This window comes from Corvus kubaryi, unplaced genomic scaffold, assembly GCF_017639235.1.
Source record: "Corvus kubaryi isolate FWS band 111438036 unplaced genomic scaffold, C.kubaryi_AGA036_p1.0 37322, whole genome shotgun sequence".
NCBI lineage: Eukaryota > Metazoa > Chordata > Aves > Passeriformes > Corvidae > Corvus > Corvus kubaryi.
The window spans coordinates 662,526-682,006 of NW_024581101.1; the positions used below are offsets into that span (position 1 = coordinate 662,526).

At 45.4% G+C, this 19,481-nt stretch overlaps 1 protein-coding gene across 5 annotated transcripts in view; it reads right to left on the reverse strand.

Moving 5' to 3' along the window:
• The window catches only part of GPC4 (glypican 4), a 233,684-nt gene that overhangs the window by 160,876 nt on the left and 53,327 nt on the right, over window positions 1-19,481 (reverse strand). For 4 of the 5 annotated variants that reach the window (XM_042029140.1, XM_042029142.1, XM_042029141.1 and 1 more), the window contains exon 3: window positions 3,592-4,286. In XM_042029140.1, coding sequence (XP_041885074.1) covers window positions 3,592-4,286 — 695 coding nt within the window. Of the gene's footprint in view, window positions 1-3,591; window positions 4,287-6,346; window positions 6,427-19,481 lie in introns of those variants that run through there. The other variant, XM_042029143.1, reaches the window with a different exon arrangement.

Sequence of the window (19,481 nt, forward strand, 5' to 3'; positions counted from 1 at the left end):
GTATTTACAGGATAACAGTAAATACAACTGTTTGCTTCCAGGTATATTCTTTGAAACTCAGTATGTACTGATAAGTTTAACAGAGAAACTTTGATCATAGCACAGCTGAATAAAAAAGTTTTATTCTATCATTTACAAAGTGGTATCTTACAAAGATATTTACCCTAGATTACCCCAGGTCCTGATGTAGCTCAGCTATTAGAGTCAGCCCTCTGCAATACTGTAGTTAAGACTGTCAGTGCTTCCATTATTGCCTTATTTCTCCACTGAACAGTTCATATCCTCATTTGTGGGGGAAAAAAAAAAAGTTGCTCTGGGCTCAGGTCTGATGTAAGACCCTTAGCTGAGCAACATAAGTGTTTTAAATAAAAACTTCAAAAACCCAGTGGCCATTCTCTTTTGGTGAAAATTGCCAGGCAACTGGCTTGTTTGGCTTAGACTTTTTCTTCACTCCAGTAACTCAAAAATGTCTCTGGAGCAGACAAACAAATCACTGAAGTATTAAATAATCAAGAGGAGTTATGTTTAAGTAAGTACCTAGCTACATATGGCACTAATGAATTTCAACAGCTTTATCAAGTACAAAAGTACTGAATGGTTTTGTAATGCCCAGAAATTTTTTATTGTAAAGGAAGTCAGTTTATGTTCTGGTTTGGCAGAGGATGGGCACATTGTAGCTCTACTGCTTTGTGTTGACTTTAGTGGCTCTCCATCTACTTGTCCTCCCACAAGCATGTTCTCAGACAGAACAAAGTGTAGACAGATCAAGGTGTCAATATTGAATAATATAAGGGACAGTCATGTTTGTTCACTATATACATGGACATCTCCAAGAAAAAGTGCATTTTTGTTGTTGTGCCAATAAAAGAAAGATATGGGAGAACAAACACTGGTCCTTTCAGGATCCTACAGCAATGCCCAGGTCTGTGCTCACAAAACCTGGCACACAGCCCATATGCACAATGCTTCTTCTATGCCTTAGCACCTACAAGCATGGTGGGTTCACTGATGCAAAACATGCTGGATGCTTTTGCTCACAGTTGAATATGTCAATGGATCTTTTGAGATTAAACAGGCTCATTCTACATATAGAAGTAAGTTTTGTTTCTTACTGCCCTGGAAATGCCAACTGGGCTTGGAGTTGAGCTGGGTTTTCTCTCATTATCAGCTGTAATGTGAATTCTCCCTCTCACATGAACTCAAGGTAAACCTGCAGTTACATCTCTGCTCCTTTGCTGTTCCAGAGAGGGTTGACTGATGGTTCTGGCTGATGGGAGAACAACTTTCCCTGGCTCCACGGCAGTAGAGCTGCTGCTCCTGGACTGTCAGCTGTAACCTCCCTGCTCAAGTAGTGCTTGGCAGGCTGCTATAAAACAGTGATTTTCTGCAGAAAGGGAGTAAGGCAGGTTGAAAGCCAGAATCTTGCACTGTATCCTGGAGCTTAACACACTGCCCACAAGTCCTGCCTGGGCCCATCTGCCCAGGTGACCAACACGCAGCCCAGCCACAGTCGCTTGCTGGTCACTGCAGCACAAGAGTAATCCAACTCAGTGTAATTTGGTCCCTAAACCCCTTCTAAGCAATGCAGAAAGCTTGCTCCATGTGCACCAAACTACCTGGGGTGGGAAACCACCTGAGTGCCACCATGTTATTCCACAGCCTGCACAAGTGTGGTGGCTGAGCAAAGCCAGCACAGAGAACAGCACAAAGTGCTGCTGGCTGAGTGCTACACAGCTCAAAGCCCATAAGCCGATATATTTCTATGGTTCCCCCCCCCCAAAGATAAGTTACTTACAGTGTCAGTAGTACAGTGACCTACATAAACACAGTTCTTTTGTGAACAGGAGTCGAGAATGGCAGGAACAAGCAGCTAACAGGGAAACAGTGTTTTAGGAGCTCTCCTGGTTTTTCTTCTGTTAAAGGAATTTTTGCCCATATATGTTGCTATGGGAGCAAATGGCTGGGTACTTAAGAAAAACAAAAGAGCTGGCTACAGGGTGGGGCGCATCTGGCTACTCTTTTGTTTTCACCTGAGTGTGTGCGGGCAGTCGGTCTCAGCGTTTGGACAGAGAGGGAGGCTGCTTTCTTCGGCCGTTTTTCCTTCTGCTGGAGAAGCCCCGGGATCCCAAGTCCGCCTTCCATGCCCTGCTGGGAGCTGGGCTGTGGCCGTCCTGCCCTGCCGTTGCTTCGAGCCTTCGCTGCATTGTAGCCCTGCTCACCCTGCCTGCCCAGACCTCCGGGGAGGTTCCCTGTTTGGATACATCTCCTCTGCCACCCGGGATTTGTGCTCATCCCTGCCGTTCCAGCCTGCCGTTCCAGCCTGCTGTTCCCGAGGGTCCGGCCGGACACCGGGATCGGCTGCCCAGGGGTTTGTGAAGCCTTTGTTCCATCCCTTCCCGGGATCCCGGGGCACCAGTGCCGCGTGCTCCCCGAGCTCGCTCCGGAGCGCCCCCTGCAGCCGCGGGGGAACCATCGCACCTGCCCTGCTCACCGGGAGCCGCCAGCGCCCCTGCCGGCTGCGAGCGGAACTGCACCCGAGGGGAAAGGGCCTGACAGCCGAGAAGGCTGGGACTGGGTTTGTGATTGTTTGCTGTTACTGCCATAGTTATTGTTGTTTGTTTGACTGGTTATACACGTATGGATATATAATAGTAAAGAACTGTTATTCCTATTTCCCACATATTTGCCTAAAAGCCCCTTGATTTCAAAATTATAATAACTTGAACAGAAGGGGGTTGCATCTGCCATTCCAAGGGAGGCTTCTGCCTTCCTTAGCAGACACCTGTCTTTCAAACCAAGACACAGTGTCAGATTTTAATCATCGTTGGCTTTAAGCAAACTATTACAACACTCCTGCACCTTTGCCCCATCCCCAACTCTTCCCTACCTACATGGAGCAGCTCAATTGTGTCTCAAGAAAAATCTCCTCTGTAGAACAAGCATCATATAATCACTGTACATTTGTCCTTGGTGTTCAAACAGAGCAGCAGGATTTTCAGAACAAGACAGCCTCAGTTTCTCAGGAGGCTCAGAAATTCACACAATGTGTTTTTAAAGAGTCAGGTAAAAATAAGGAATAATCTCATCCCTGCAATGAAATGCAGCCCAAAACTGGAATGAGTTACTAAAAGATGGAGAGTCAGCTCTTCTTTGGTAAATCAGGGGATGCTGTGGCACATGTCTCTGCTTGGCATCTATTTGGAGGTACATTTTTTATGATGTTAAAGGAGGCAGGAGACACCTGGAGAGCAGGACCAGCCTCTTGAGAGCTACCCAGGGCAAGCACAGCACTCAGGGAAAACTGAAAACACTGGGACATCTCAGCTCCCAACCTCACACCCCAGGACAAGTCCAGAGCCTTCTGCTCTGACGAACCTAAAAAGAGTCAAAGCCCTTAATGGAAACCCAGGCCCTGCAAACACCAGTTTCAAATGCTACCAAAAGTTTTGGAAGATCAGAAGGGGAGGGAAGGGACTGGCAATTGGAGCATTTGGGTTTTGTTGGCAGGAGGAACTGGACAGCTTGGTTTCAACACAGAGTTCATGTACAAACCATGGCAGCGAGCCTGGGGAACTGCAGCAAACTACTCACAGCTGTCGAGAGCTTCCCTTCATTCTTCTGCACGTGGACGATGGCATCGCGCACCACGGAGAACAGGCTCAGGAGGACGTGCTCCATGTCATAGATGCCGTGCATGCCTCTGGTCAACCCCTCCAGAGACCCAATGTACTCCTTCCAGAGGTTTTGGATCTCCAGGACGCCTGCCAGGCATCCCTGCATCACTGCTCCACAGTAGCCAGCACAAGGCTTGGCCAGGAGCAGCCCCTGGCAGTGGGAGCAGTACCACATCTTCAGCAGTGCCCGTCCACAGTCCTTGCTGAATTTCAGGTGGTCAGTAGTGTTTATCACCTCAATCCCCAGGTTCAGCGCCTGCAGAAAGACTCGTGTGGCCTGCAGGGACTTGGACACCTGTGTCATTATCATCTTTGGGTAGTTCCCAAAGACTTTGAGGTCTCTCCTGGCTGCCCGCAGACATTCAGTCATTTCCACAGAGGGATTGGGGAAGCCGGGATTAATCAAGTGAGAGTAAACCAAAGGGAATAAACTGTCAAAAAATTCATTTACCATGTCATTGACATTGATGTCAGAGCCTAATATGTACAGCGAGATATCAGTAAAAAGTTCTCCAACAAATTTAAGAGCCCTGGGCCCCATGCTCTGGTAGTAGATCCTAAACATGCTGTTGGTGAAGTTTCTTGCATGCCGCACTACAATTTCAAAGGCTTCTGCAAAACAGAACAACAAAAAAAAATGTTATTAAGAGACGATGAGCTCAGAAACAGGGAGGATAATGTTCTACCACATCACTGCTGCCAGGGCTGACCCCATCCTGCCTGCCTTGGGTCAAACACCTGCTGGTAGCCGTGCCTGTTGCAAAACACCAGCATCAGCAATTTCCAGGGGAAACGTATAAATTCTTTAAACAGAAGCTGCATTTCAAAATGGCAAAAAAGCCTAGGATCTAGTTAACATTTCAGCTTTTAAAGAAAATATTGATTCAAGAAAAGGGCTAGACTGCAATTTCTTTCTCTCCCCCTTTCATATTGATTTGAAATTAACAGGAATTCTATCTCCAGACTTAATTTAAGGCAGAGATAAATGTTTGACAAACTGTACAGTGTTTAAAATCAGGAAACAGTAAATGCTGACATTCCGTTATGAAAAGGAAAATATTTATAGGAGTTTAATCACAGACAATATTCTGACTCAACTCCAGCAGGTGCCCTGCACCAAGTGTCCTCAAAGCCACTGGAAAAGCCCCCACAGTGCTGCAGTTTTCCCAAATGCACCAGGCTCACTTCAGCTGTAGATCCAATGTTTCATCTGCCCCTGGATGTGAGCTGCTCCATTGTCCAAAGTGATGCTGAGAGACAGTGATGCCATGTCCACCTGTGGGTGCCCAGCCAGGAACACTCTCATACATATCAGGTTGTCCCAAACTGTCCCATGAAATTTTAGACAGAGACTGTAATTTTTCTAGAAAAAAACACTGTGCATTTTCCCATCTCTACCTTCAAAGACTTTAGGACTTTCAGCCCGCACCTCCTCCCCAAGGTGAGCAGGGAAGACCCCACAGTCATTGCACAGTTATTCCTTTAATTATATTTCTCCTCATCAGGAGGCTTCCAAAATATCCAGACCTCACTATATAAGGACAACATACCTACACACACACCACTTTGCATCTTAAAGCATTAGAAGGGGAGGCCATCAGTGCAAACTGAAGTCTTTTTCTTTGGCCAGCTTGCTCTACCAGCCCATGTCCCACCGTCCAGGGTACTACTCATAAAATGCTAAAATTAATGAACAGCCTTTTGGTTCACAGGTCACAAACACCCCTCAATGTAACTGCTCTCAACTCTGTCACTCTGGAAACACACATCCTGGCTCAATTTGCATTAAAATTATTCATGTTCAGTAATTAAAGGGAATGTTTAATTTTTAAAGCCGTAAGAGTTATTTCCCCCATTTTTTAAGGCTGGAATGCAGCTGAGCATGGCCTCACACATCTCCACAGAGGTTCACTATCAACACTATCACAAGCAATGTCGGGCCTTGCTGCTCACCCTGCATAACCTCTTGCATTACTCCTGAGCTTTTAAGACCGTCACACTTCCAGAACTTCTGGCTCTTTCTTCCTGGGTGCACCCTATTCAGGGATGCCTGGAAGGACAGGGTGCTGTTGCTGCACCCCACCCCAGCACACAGAAAGCTGTGGTGGAAGCAGTGCAGAAATTACTGATATACTTCTGGAAACAGTGTCTCCATCCTATCTGGTGCCTGCACACCTTCCAGGCATGCTGCTGAAGCATTTTGTCCATAGCTCTAGACACTCACACCAGGAGTGTCCCGGCAAGCCAAGAACAACCATCTGCATTCCCAGGCGACAGCAATCCTTCCCTCCTCACAGCACAGATCGAGGGATGCAGTGGTGCAAGGACACAGGGCCCCTCTCTCCCTGCCTCCCTCGCCATGACAGCCAGCATCCCGCTCCTCACCCCCATACAGAGGATGGGAAAGCTCTCCGGGCACAACGGCAAGTCTGACACAGACTGGGCTGTGCAAGCAGAGCAAACTCTGGTTGAACTATTATTAAAAGTTTTAAAACAAAAAAAAAAAAAAAGTCTCTTTGAAGAGGGCACACAGATTACAAAACTTTTTTCCCCCTCTTTCTTCTCAAGGACACCAGAATAGCTTTTGCCTCAAAAAGCACAAAGAACTTTTTGGACCAGTGTTTTTTTGACAGCAGTGGAGACAATGCCAGGATTTTCATGCTGTGCCTCACCATTTGCCTTTACCCTCTTCTCTGTTAGCTCCATTTAGAAAAAGTCATCACTCTTCTGTTTTCTTGCTCCTCTGTGCTTTGCCAGTTCTCATCAGAGCCAAAAGACTCTTCGCTGATTAGAAAAATATTCCAAGCTCCTATGCAAACCTCCTACGGCAAGAAAGGCTTCAGAAAGGAATGGAGAACAGTGGCGTATCAGAAGAACATGCGCACACAGTCCCACTGCTTTAAAGGTCATGACATGCACATAATTTTTATCGTAATAACTGGCTGAGAGTGTCTATTTTATGCACCTCAGAGCTTTTGCATATATCCATTAGAAAGCGCAACAGGGACTATAAAAGCATATGGAGACTCCTGCTGCCCTATTAATAGATGCAAGAAATAATAAAAAACTTTGTAAAAAAGAAGTCTTACACATCCAAAATCTCTCCCACCCAACTCCCACAGTAGTTGCTTATTTTGAAATATTCCTCAGAAAGCGCTGGCTGCAGGAATTCTAAATCTCCAGCTACCAGCAGCTTCAGTGACCCTCGTCCAGCCTCCAAGCACTTCAGAGTGGAGGAAACTTTGTGGGTCAGTCGCCTGCACTCCCACGAGGGAACCTCACAGGGACACAGAGGGGTCACTGCATTACAGAAGCTTCTAATCCCCCATAAAATCCCACAGCCTGGATTTGCTGCTGGTAAAATCTGCCCAACTCATAACATGGCATTACTGAAACTCTCATTGCTGGAGGATAATTTAATCTTTTCTCTCTTCTATTTTTTTTTTAATTTCAACGATATTTTCAAAAACTGCCATTTAAGGCAGCTGTTTTGCAAGTCTGGCTCAAGCAGTGTGGATACAAAGCAAGGCATCAGACTTGCCCCCAACTTCAGCAGGCAGAAGCACTGCACGGCTGAGCAGGGCTCACGTTTTACAATCTCCATCACTGTAGAATATACACACAGATGTGCACATAGCAGAGTATAAAAAATGCTCCTTTAAACACATTCACAGCAAAAGAAACGCTCAAGATAACTCCATCCTTTATTGGATGCAGGGAGAAACACAGTGACCAAGGATGAGGAAAAGGCAGACGCCTTCTTAATAAGTACCTTCTTAAGGTACTTAATGCCTTCTTGGCCTCAGTATTTAATAGTAAGACCAGTTTTTCTCCAGGTATCCAGCACCCTGAGCTGGAAGACAGAGATGGGCAGTAGAATGAAGTCCCCATAATACAGGAGAAAATGGTCAGGGGTCTGCTACTCCACTTAAAGTGGGGCTGGATGGGATCCACCCAAGGGTACTGAGGGAGTGGGCAGAAGAACTCACAAGGCCACTGTCCCTCATTTACCAGCAGTCCTGGTTACCCAGGGAGGTCCCAGGAGACTGGAGGCTGGCAAATGTGACAATACCTGAGAAGATCAGATCACCTTGAGTACCATCATGTGGCACGTACAAAACAACCAGGGCATCAGGCCCAGCCCACATGGGTTCATGGTCCTGCTTGACCAATCTCATCTCGTTCTATGATAAGGTGGCCAGCTTGGTGGATCAAAGAAAGGCTGGGGATGTTGTCTACTAGGACTTTAGAGAAGACTTTGGCAATGTTTCCCACAGCATTTCTCTTGGAGAAACTGTCTGCTTGTGGCTTAGACACCGGTCCAGGAAAGAGAAACCAAGGTAGCATTTACAGGATGGGAACCAGAGCATCATCACCAACCAAGCCCTGGTACTGTACATCTGTTGACTGCATCATTCGAGGGCAGTTTATCAGGACTCCCAAAGGATGAATGAAACAGCTGAACCCACTCTCACAGGTATCAGTCACTAGCTGAAAAGCACAGGCTATTACTTATTTTTCAGGCTGGACTCTTGCTGAAGTACCGGGAGAGGAATTGCTGCCCGATTCCAGCAGCCAGAAGGGAAGGACTAAGCTCCTTTCGAAGTGCAAAAATTCCCCAGAACACAGCCCAAGGAGAGCTGCATGGCCACTGCAAACTGGCAATTAGAGAAAGTAAATTGTAAAAGAGCATAACAGTGCCCTGAGTGGGGATTACTGGCAGGAGAAGGAAATCACTGCGTTCTCAGCCCAGATAATAAAAGTCTGCTGCTTAGTAAAATGCCAGCTTTCCTGAGAAAGCGCGCTGCCTCCTAAGCTGCAGGAACTTCAAAGGGGTCGGCGGCAGGGCCAGAGGAGCTCTGGATTAAGCTACTGGCTGCCCCAGCCTGCAGGAGGCTTCAGCCATGACTGCCACTTGATGGGTTTATTTAAGAGATTATGTGATGCAGTTGCCTGAGCCGGTGTAAGTGACCCCAACGAGCCATTCCCATACAATAGCCCACCAGAGAGGGGAGAGCCAAAATCTGATGGTAGCTGCAGAGCTGGGGCAGCTACAGAGATGACACCTCCAATTCCAAGTTCAGCAAGTGCTGCCCCACAAGCAGCTGAAGGTGTTTGGAAAGTTGCCGCCAGCCAGAAACAAGGTCTGTCCTCCTTTTGCCTCCCATGCCAGCTCACCAAAGATGAGCACCACAGGAGCTGTGTGGAGCCACCTCCACACACCACTGTGACCACTGGGAGGAGGGACAGCAGGATCCACCATGGCAGTCAGATACCATGACATGTCATAGTCTTCATGCTGCCCCTCCAGTAATGTGTTGCTCTGGTTTTGCTGTAAAGCCAAGCTTCCAACATGGACAGCTGCCCTTCTCTGGGTGTCACACAGCACAGCAAGTCCTCTTGGCAATGGTTCAGCAAAGGTGAAGGGGCTCCACAGCAAAACCTGCTGCACCAGCAGCTCATCATCCACGGGGCACCTGGGAAAGGAACAAGATAGGTGGAGGTGCAGGACTGTGTGACCCATGCACCCCTCAGCACATGGATACCAAGGCATTAAAACTGCACCTATAACCTTGATTTTCCTGTTTCTTGACATCTAGACACATAAATCCTGCAACCATAAACGCTCTCTGAGCAGGGAAGCTCCCACCATGGCTACTCCCGCTTCCTCTCAGGAGCTGAGCTCACAACTCCCATTTGCTCTTTTGCAAAGGATTGTTTGCTTAAAAACTTGCCTCCCCACACTTTGTCTTATCTTGACCACTAAGATATATCTTCACAGGGGAGGAACTACAACCTTTGTTATTCCACTACCAAGAGCCAGTAACGGCAAGGCTCAGGGCTTTTTGGGGGGAGAAAACCAGGCAAGTAATTCTAGACAAGGTCATGGTGTCATCACCATTTCCCTATGCCCTCAGAAAAGCTTCAGGGCCATCTCCTCCAGGAGTTTGCGGCAGAGTAGTGAATCCTCATGCACTACCCCAAACTGTAAAATGAACAGGAAACTGATTTCCATGCAGCAGAAACCTCCCTTGAGGTCAATACGGATCAGTGGCAGTCAGCTGAATTTCCCTCTGCAGATGACGATGATGCATTTTGTGATTCCCTGCACCTTCCCCAGGATGCTGCTGCTTGGGAGCACCACAGGCTGCAAACGTGGCACACAGTGATTCCCTGTCCTGCATTTTGAAATCTTACCAGCTCCACAAAATGCACTTTAAATGCCTTTTAGGTATGAATGTGCTCCTCCTCCCACAATGAATCTCATCTATGATGCGACTGCTCCAGGGCAGCAAGAGACCCAGCTCCTGAAGCTCAGTGAATTTGCTCAAGTCCCTCTTCTAGGCTTCGATGGCTCTCCTCATGTCCCTGGGTTTGCTCCCCAAGCCTGTCCCTGAAGGGTCCCTGCTCACAAGGTCTGAAACCAAACTCTCTGCACAAGGCACAGCAATAACTTCAGGGGTCAGAGAGCCTCTGGTATGGCCAGACTTTACCTGCCTTGGCTCCACCTGATCTCTGGCACTTCCCTGCTGATGGCAAAACTTCTCACTTCACTTCTCAGGACACAAATAACAAATCATCAGGAGAGAGCTTGGCACTGGAATCTCTCAGCCCACAGGAATCATTTCCACCCTGAGAGAAAAGCATGGATGTCCAGGCAGGACATGGAAAATTCATCAGTTCATTAATCAGCTCCTAATGCAGTCACTGCATTTCCTGCAGGCCCAAGGTTCCCAAACCTTTAAAAATGCCTTACATCTAAAAGCCAAACCTGCTGAGCCCCTCAAAAACACTACACCAACGTCCATGGATTGGAATTCAAATGTTCATCAAAGAAATGCTAAAAGTTTGGGTGTTTGTAAGCTCAACCAAATATTATCTGACCTGGCTCTTGCTGTGGCACTGCTCAGAAGTGGAAAAAAGAAGCCAGGGGAATCCTCATCTGAGTGAGCTATAAAAGGAAGAAATGTTCTTCTTTAGTATCTCCAATGAATCAGACAACTTCAGCCCCATCACAATAGCCTGTGTTCCCAAAACACAGCAGAGCTCACCAAGAGAGGAACAACTGTTTGCAACAACGGCCACAGGCACTACTGGTGAGACAAACCCCAAGTCATTTTTCAAACAGCAGGTAATATTTATTTACCAGCTTGGAAAAGGTTTGCAATATATTGAGCAGAAAGGAAACAAAATCTAAGAGAATTTCCCCTGGCAGCAATAAGAGCAGCCTCCAGATTTGTTCTGTTATGATTTACACTACACTGCAAGTTTTTAACAACATTATCTGGAGACAAAAGCTCTTCTAAGCAGTATAATTACTTTTGTCTATGGCATTACAAAACCCATCAGATGGTGCCACTGCTGCTCTTACAGGGTTTGTTTCTCTGAGCACATTTGGGTTTAAAGCTTAGGAAATGCTATTTTTTCCAACTATGACACAGCCTTTTGGATTACTTTTACAATATTGTCACCATAAAAATTATGGTCTTAAGCTCCCAAGCTTTTGAGATTAGCTTCAAAGCATTAGTAATAGAAAGTGGAACAATTCAGTTATTCTCTCTTAATTTTAAGCCATCAAGGTTTGCACTTTCTACCTTTGCTCCATCACCACCAGTCCAAGAGAGCAAAGGTCCAGTCTTTAAATGAGATGGGGTTTCTTCCAGCCCCATGCCCACTGCCTTCACTCCCACAGGACCCAAGTTACAAGTTTCCAAGCCAGTGTTGCTCACCAGCCATTGCCAAATCCTTACCCTTTTGTCAGAAAAGCATCTTCTCTTAATTATTAGTTTCTATCAAAACACCAAGCTCCAAAGCCATTTATTTTTAATTGTTCAGCTTATCTAGTGCCCTGACAGTTTGAAATACACTCCCTGAAGTTTCTAATAAAAATACTGTATGATCCATCTCATTATACCCACTCAAACTGCCCTGAAAATGTGTTCCTGTTCCAGTCCAGGTAACAGTCCAGCTGTTACACAGTTAGTCACACTGTGGTTCTCCCATTTAATATTTATATCCTGCACACAAAAACTTTGTTAATGCAGACATTAGAGCTCACCAACACAAGCTGCTACCAGCCTAGAAGCAAGGAAACAAGAAATGCTGGTGCCCACAGCTCCCCACTTCCAACGAGCCCCTTGCCTGGACCAGACCCTGCCTGGAGGGAGTTCAGCGCAGTGCTCTGTACCCCACACTGGCATCCACAAGTCATGACAGCAAAAGGCAGAGTCAGGGGTGCTGGAATAGACCACAGACAAACAATGTTTTTTGGAGGGGCACCAGGATGCCTTGAGAGATCTCTAGAGACCCTTGGGAGTACCCAAGTAAATACAGGAAACCTACACTCCAAGTGAAAGCTAAAAAAACCCCCCAAAATCTCACAGCCAACACCTTACAAGAATGACTCTGCAGTAAAATCTTTCCTGGGGCTTCATGCTTGAACACATGGCTTTGGCGTTTTTTATTAAATATGGGTTGCACATCCATTGTATAATTTGTTTTCCTGAGCATCAGGAAAGGTAATGCTTCATGCCGTGACAGATGTGTGAATGCTTAACAGATTCCTGGAAATTTAATAAAGGCAAAGTTAAAAATGCCAACAGTCAAGGCTGGCGCAAGTGGTGAGTGAACATGATTCTTTATCAAAATCAAAGGGCAAGAGGAATAAGGGCCTAGAGAAGCAGGCTCAATCCAAGCCCTGGGAGTGCAAGCTGGAAAAGTACAGAGAGAAAATGTAAGAGGCTTCTGCAGTTAAAAGGTAGCTCTGGTAGAGGAAAAGGTTGTACTGGTAACCTGTCGGATGAGAGAAAGATAAACTTCTCTCCATGCACCCCATGCTGTTGGGAAATGGTTAGAGGATCAGGGACATGGATCATTGATAAAGGGAACAAATCAATAACTGTACAAGCAAAAGGCCTGAAAGCAAAGGTTTGTGTGAGAAACTGCCTGCATGAGAAGTGCCTGTGTGAGAAACAGGCCTGAGAACAAAAAGGGAGTTTGAGGATGTGCAGCTGCGCAGATAAGACCCGGAGAAAGGAGGGTCAACTCTGAATTTTTTAATGATAACATAACTAGTAGAAGCTTGCGAATGTAGTCTCATTAGGTAGAAGCAGAAATGCGCTTTGATAGGTTTGAGTCAATTAAGAGTTAACAAGCTGGTATACTACATAAGTGCCTCTGGATTGCTAATAAACGGAGCTTGCTTTTATCAACCATATTGGCTGGTCTGCAATTTCTCCCCCCGCTGGAGTCGCCGGATTTTTCCAACACCACGCCTCCATCCTGATGCCAAAACCCACATGAGGCCCAGGGTTCAAGTTCACCTTCCCCATTTTTTTTATCCCAAATACTTATTTTCTCTGCTCCTAGTCTCTCTTACCTCTCCAGTTTGCTGCAGAGACAACAGACTCCATCTACAACTCTTATTTCAAGCCAGGTGCTCAAACAGGGAGCACAGCCCAGTGCAGCAGGAACAGCTACAAACACCTTGGGAAAAGGACCTCTCTGCCCTGGGTAACTGAGCAGATATTACAGATCCAGGCATTTTACCATTGCAAAAGCACATCTAGGATTGTTTTGGTTTTATTTTTAAACACAAAGTGCATTTCCACACCCCCCCTCCAAAAAAACCCCAACCAAACCAAAACCAAACAAAAAACCTCAACCAAACAAACAAAACAGAAAAACAACAACGAAAACCCAATAAAAGCCCAGTACTTGGTCACCCACACAGCCTTTACTAATTGGAGGCTGCAACATCCACCTAATGGGATTATAAAGATATTGAAAAAGCAGCATACCTCTCCAAAGATGAATGACAAGCCACACATATCAAGCAGAGGGCAAGTGATTTCATGCACTCCCACCCAAATTTACAAGCCAAGCAGTTCTAAAGACCAGGACACCAATTTGTATAGTTCCTCCATGTATTTTAAACTAAAAGTTATAAGCAACTTCTGAAAAAATGCAAGCCTAGCAAATTCCTTTATTCATCAGAATGAATGAAGATAAAGAAAGCCACCAGGTCAAGTTGAGCTTGTATTCAAAAAGTTGAAAAAAATTCTTTGAAAGTGCATTGGTCTCAGTAACTTTAGAGCAAGGCAGATCTGAGACGAGCTTTCCAGGCTCCCTTTCATTCCAGAGGGCTTTTATCAGCCTGTTAAGTCTCCAACAATGGAGAGCAGACTATTTATTTAAGCAGCAAATTCCTTCCTTAATAATCTCTCCTGGCCAAATTCTCTGTAAAGTATCTCAACTGTCTGATGAAAAGCAAATGGCAGAAGATCAGTTCTTGATCCCTGTAGTAACGTGTAGGACTTGAACTTACTTCAGGCCACCTGTTGACCACTCTTTTAGTCACTCCAGCCCATTTATTTCTGTTATTAGTTTCCTACCTGCGCCAGCAGAACTTGGGAAAGCCATTTACTCAGTAACATACAGCAACCAATATAGGTGTAACTCTTCCCCCTAAGGAGTGACTGTTTCCAAGACACACAACAATGTCCAAGTTCTCAAAAGCAATTCGGTGATTTTCAAGCTGGTTTTGTCTCAAGACACCTCAGAGAAAGACAGAGGTTTCCAACTTGGAAATAAGACTGTGGATCACCTCAGGAGCACACGTGCAAGCAGCCACTCCAATGTCCCCTGGCAGCACCTGAGTCACTGAGCATTTGCAGAATATTTTAGCTGCATCTTGCTCTTGCTTGACAGAGAGCAGGGTACCCAACCTCCCTCCTGTCCGAAACACCACAGGGGCTGACACAGGACACCATACTCACAGCAGCACCCCTGTAACAGGACTCAGGGCATGCCCGGCACACAAACACCAGGCACTATCTCCATCCTTTTAAAAAAAAAAAAAAAAAAAAGGAAAACCTACCCATGGCCCCCAGTTTCCAGCCTCACCACGATCCAAAAATTAGACTCACTTATTCTCTCCCTTCCTCTGTGGTACCTTGAGTGAAGCCCCTCAAAACACTGGTGGTTTTGCTGGGGGGGAGGTTGGGTATTGTTTTGTTTGTTTATGGGGAAGGGTGGTTTGATAGGTTTTTTGAGTTGGGTTTTTGGTGGGTTGCCTTTGCCTGTTTGAGCAACGGTTGTTTGCTTGGCTTTTTCAGGTGGTTGTTGGTTTGGGGTTTTTTTGTGGGCTCTCTTTGTTTGATTGATTTTGACTTTGGTTTCTAAGTCGGTGCAGGGGCAGGTCCCAGCCCAGGGAGGAAGCAGAATGCGGGACACCACGTCCTGGTGGCACCAGCTGAGCCCATGGGTGGTCCCCACCCAGCATTCCACGTGGCTCCTGCATCTTGCTTGTCCTGGCTCAAAGCCCTGACTTGATTAACACTCATTTTACAAGGAAGATCGTCTCCTTCTTCCCCTCTGTGAGAATAAGGCAACCATTGTAAAAGGAGCACAAGATGATAATTTGGCTCTCAAGAGGAAGACTCAACCACAGATGCCAGGAATTGATCCAAGGCTCCACTGCCCTCTCCAGAGAGGCTTTCCTTCAAGAACATGAATAATCCTCTGCAAAGTAATGGCACTGTTCATCTCTGGAAAGTTCCTCACAGGCTTAAATCCCTTGCTGGATGCAGGGGCCACATGTTCAGCTGCGTTCCCAGTAAATTAAAATTCAGCTTGTTCTTTTTCTGAAGAGAAATATGGAGAGTATTGATCAATAAATTTACCAAAAGTTTTATGGCAGCTGCTTTTCTCAGTAATAGACCAACCACTGCTCAGACATGGTTTAACACATAATCTCCAGATCAATGTAACTTTTGATTTATAAATAATAACAAAAGGAGCAAGGAAAAATATGCCTGGGAAAAAAATAAACAGCTTTTCCAAATGATACTTTCATCGTAGTCCTTTCAAAATAAAGATCGTGTATGTCAAAGGCTGCATGTGGAAACCAACACAGAATATATTACCTAAAAAGCTGAAGGTTCATCTTCATCATGACACTGTTCTGACTTGTCTATTCTGCAACTCGTGGCACATGTGACCCTCTTGGTGACATTTGTTAAGTATTAGATGCTCATAATCCCAAAATCCCCTTTTTCCCAAGGAAAAGTTACTACCCAGAGAGACCTCCTGTCTGAACACTTCCACACAAGGTCTACATCCATACTGCAAATGTTATGTCTATTATGGAGTGTTTCCTAGGTGTCAAAAGCACAGGTCAGAGAAGACTGTAAATCCTGACAATTTTTTCAATAACTGTGCATGTTAAAATGATGCCACCACAAATAGGTTGCAAGAGATATGCTGGAAAATCTATTAACTCACTGTAAATCTATTTAAGTTGGGAATTCATGCCTTCCAGAATTTTACCATTAGTCCTGAGAATTAGTTTATTGCTGAACAAGGAGGGCAGAGTCCATGAGGGTCATTTCAAAGACATAATGCACCATGGCCTGTCTAAAATGTACCCTCTGCAGGTATTTAATGTCTTAGTGAGCCTTTGAGTAAGTGCTTGCACACTTCCATCTACAGACATCCTCCACGGAATAAGAAAAAGCATCACCTTTTTCTAAACCTTCACATTGCTTCTCCTCCCATCCATAATCTCCTCTTCCAGTGGAAGCACTGACATATTTGAGAGGTTATAACAATTTAGGTACAATTATTCAGTTGCTTTGGGAATCAACAGCTGATTTTTTTATATCCATGGAGAAAAACCAAGGGGGAAAAGAGCTCAGGTTCAAATGCAGAATTCTGATCCAAAGACAACTGCCTTCCCCCACCCCAAGCCTACCACTGTTCCTGCCAGGAGAACACTTCCCTTTGAAGAGCCATTTTTCTTTCACTTCTTGTCAAGAACCAAAAATTTCCTATCAGGTTTGCACTTAACTGACTGGCTCAAGCATGTCAGAGATGGATCCTTTTTAATAACAAAATAGTGGGAGTTTTAACAGCCTCTACAAATGAAAAAGCAGAGCCAACGGGTTTTCCAATCTTTGAACTAATCATTTGCTGCTTATGGGAAGTGGTGGAGTCATCATCCCTGAAGTGTTCAAAAGATGCAGGGACATGATACCTGGGGACATAGTTCAGTGATGAACATGGAGGTGTTGCATTAATAGTTGAACTCAATGATTCTGGAAGTCTTTTCAGACCTTAATGATTCTGGGATCTGGGTTCAAATCTCCCTCACCCAAGCCAGAGCCGAGCTCCAGCACCATGCAGCACCATGGCATGGAAAAGATCCTTGGGAAGAGAGAAGAGGAGACCTGTATGCTTGTGTCTGCCACAGGAAAAAAATTTACTTCTCAACATGGGTGAAGAGGGGTGAACAACCTCTTTGCAGACAGTATCCCATATTTATATCAAAATCCATTTTCCTGTTTGAAATAAATAGCATTCTGCAAACATTCTTGTTTTTCTCCAAGGTTTTCCACTTTTCACATGAGACCCAAAGACCTTGGAAGGTCCCTTTCCCAAGGACCTTCCTGAAGGTCCCTCAGAACAGCCTCACCCCGAGCCAGGACAAAAAGGGTGAAGCACCAGGGCAGTTTGCCCACAGTTGATGGGCAGTCTACACTTCCATCTAGGGATACCCTGAGCCCTCAACAGAGGGACCTTTGGAGGCAGGGAAAGAGCTGGGGACAGCAGAAGAGCAACAATCCTCTATGACATCCCTGCATCCTCAAAAACATTTCTGGAAAACACTTGACCACAGTCACATTGCAACACTGTGGCTACCCTCCCCATGTGCTTCTCCATTACAAACACTTCACAGATTCCCTGGAACTTCAAGGCAGCTGAAAGCAGGTGAACAAAGCTGAGACAGGCTCTCAGCAGGCTCACGGAGGCTCAGTCCATGGCTGAGTGAAAAGCTGCCAGCAATCAGATGGGATGGACTCGCTCCATTGCTGACACTTCTCTTCAAACTCAGTCCAGTCACTGTGACATATACTGGAAAAGCTCTTCCTGATGTCCAGAAGCAGCAGCTCAGAGCAGGCCCCCACAGACAGACCCAGACTTTCTTTAAAGGCTCCAGACTGGGGCACAAAGCACTCCTTTGATTTCCCCTTACACACAGCAGCAGCTCTGCTACTGTGGAGCCCGAGGCTGTGCTGCAAACCTGTCTCCTCCTCCTCCTGTTAACAATTTGACAGCATTTTATGTGCTCAAGAAACCTGAAGTGTAATGAAACCACAGTGGCAAAACCTAAACTGGCAATGGAAAAAGCAGTTCCTGCCCAGGATGCCTGTGTAGGGAGTATGTTAAAAGCCATCTGGAACAAGAGCCATTAAAATCTGCGAACATGCAGCTCTCTGCTGAAGCGCCCCCAAACACCAATCCCGCCTCTGCCCAGACGAAGAGTCCATGGACGCCAGGGCTGCAGAATCTCCCCATAAATACTCTCATTTTAAGCCAGTTTAACTGGGAAAAGGTCAACACCAGTAACAGCACAACATGTGTTATCAGTTAAACAAACTTAGCAGCTATCAGTTAAACAAAGACCACTTAGACACAAGCCAAAGCAAAGATCCTCTGTATTCCAGGAACCCAGATGAATCTCTAATACCCTACTAAGCCTCTGTGTTTTATGTGCAGTCTCCATGAAGTCTGCATTGGGCATTTTTAATTGCACATGAATGAATTAACCATCATTAACCATGAATTAAACAGGCCACAACTTAAAAAAAAAAGGGTAACAATAGAAAATGCTGGAAGTGCCATCTACACCTCTGCTGTCCAGAGCCACTGCTGTGCTCCTGACTTCCCATCATCAAGCATTACCCAAATTATCATCCAATTTGTATATACAGTCGATAGTGTATTTTTCTTCACCAAAAAGATCAAATAGAGATAGCTGTTTAATAAACAGACCTTTAATAAGAACAATTGCTTTTTGCAAGGTGAACATTTTCATACCTTATCATTTAAGGGATATAAATACCATATCGGTTCCAACTGGCACACTCCCCACTTCAATAAGTGACAGTTGTAGCAAAGTTTCACTTTTGACAAAGGCTGAATCTATTCCCAACCACTGTAATTGCTCTCAGATCTTGCACAATCTGTTGTTTTCCTGAAGCCCCAGCTTTGGACAGAGCAGATTACATAAAGACCTCCATTTACAATTAAAAACCAAAACAATCCAGCCCTTGCTGCTGTGGGAAAAGGCTTGAAACTGTGACCTGTAGCACTGGCAGACAAGAAAAGTAAATTAAGGAAAACCTCAGAGTGTATAATTTTTCAAACTTACCAATTTTAATGCCAATCACATTGTTCTTAGGGCTTTAATCATGATTTTGTAATGCCTTGAGGTTATGGGAACTGAAAATCACATGCTTCCACACAAGTGAGAAAGCAAAATGTTTTGCAAATTCATGTTTCCTATGAGGACACTCATGTTCCATCCTAATCTTTACTTCCCCACTACAACAAAAATATACCCAAATCTCCCAAAGACTGACTAGCTTAAGCTACAGTGCCGTAAAACTCCTGAAGATTTTTACTCCTTTTCTTTCCAGAGCATCAGTGTAACTCTACCCTGATCTGATGGAGTCCGAGCCTTTACCTTTATAGATTAACAAAGCCAACCGGTTTTAAATATGGGCATCTTACCCTTCCCCATTTCCCAGGCTGACATGCCATTTATCCCCAGACCTAACAAGCAGTATATAAGCACAAGATGCCATTTCAAACAGCCACAAACCACAAATGATTCCTCCCAGATGCAGCACTGGAAATTCAGATGTCTTTTCCCCGCGGGTTGGGCGGCACCAGAGCTGGGACCCTGAAGGGGCTGGGGCTCCCACCCTCCCCAGCACCAGGGTGTGATGGCACCCCCAGAGC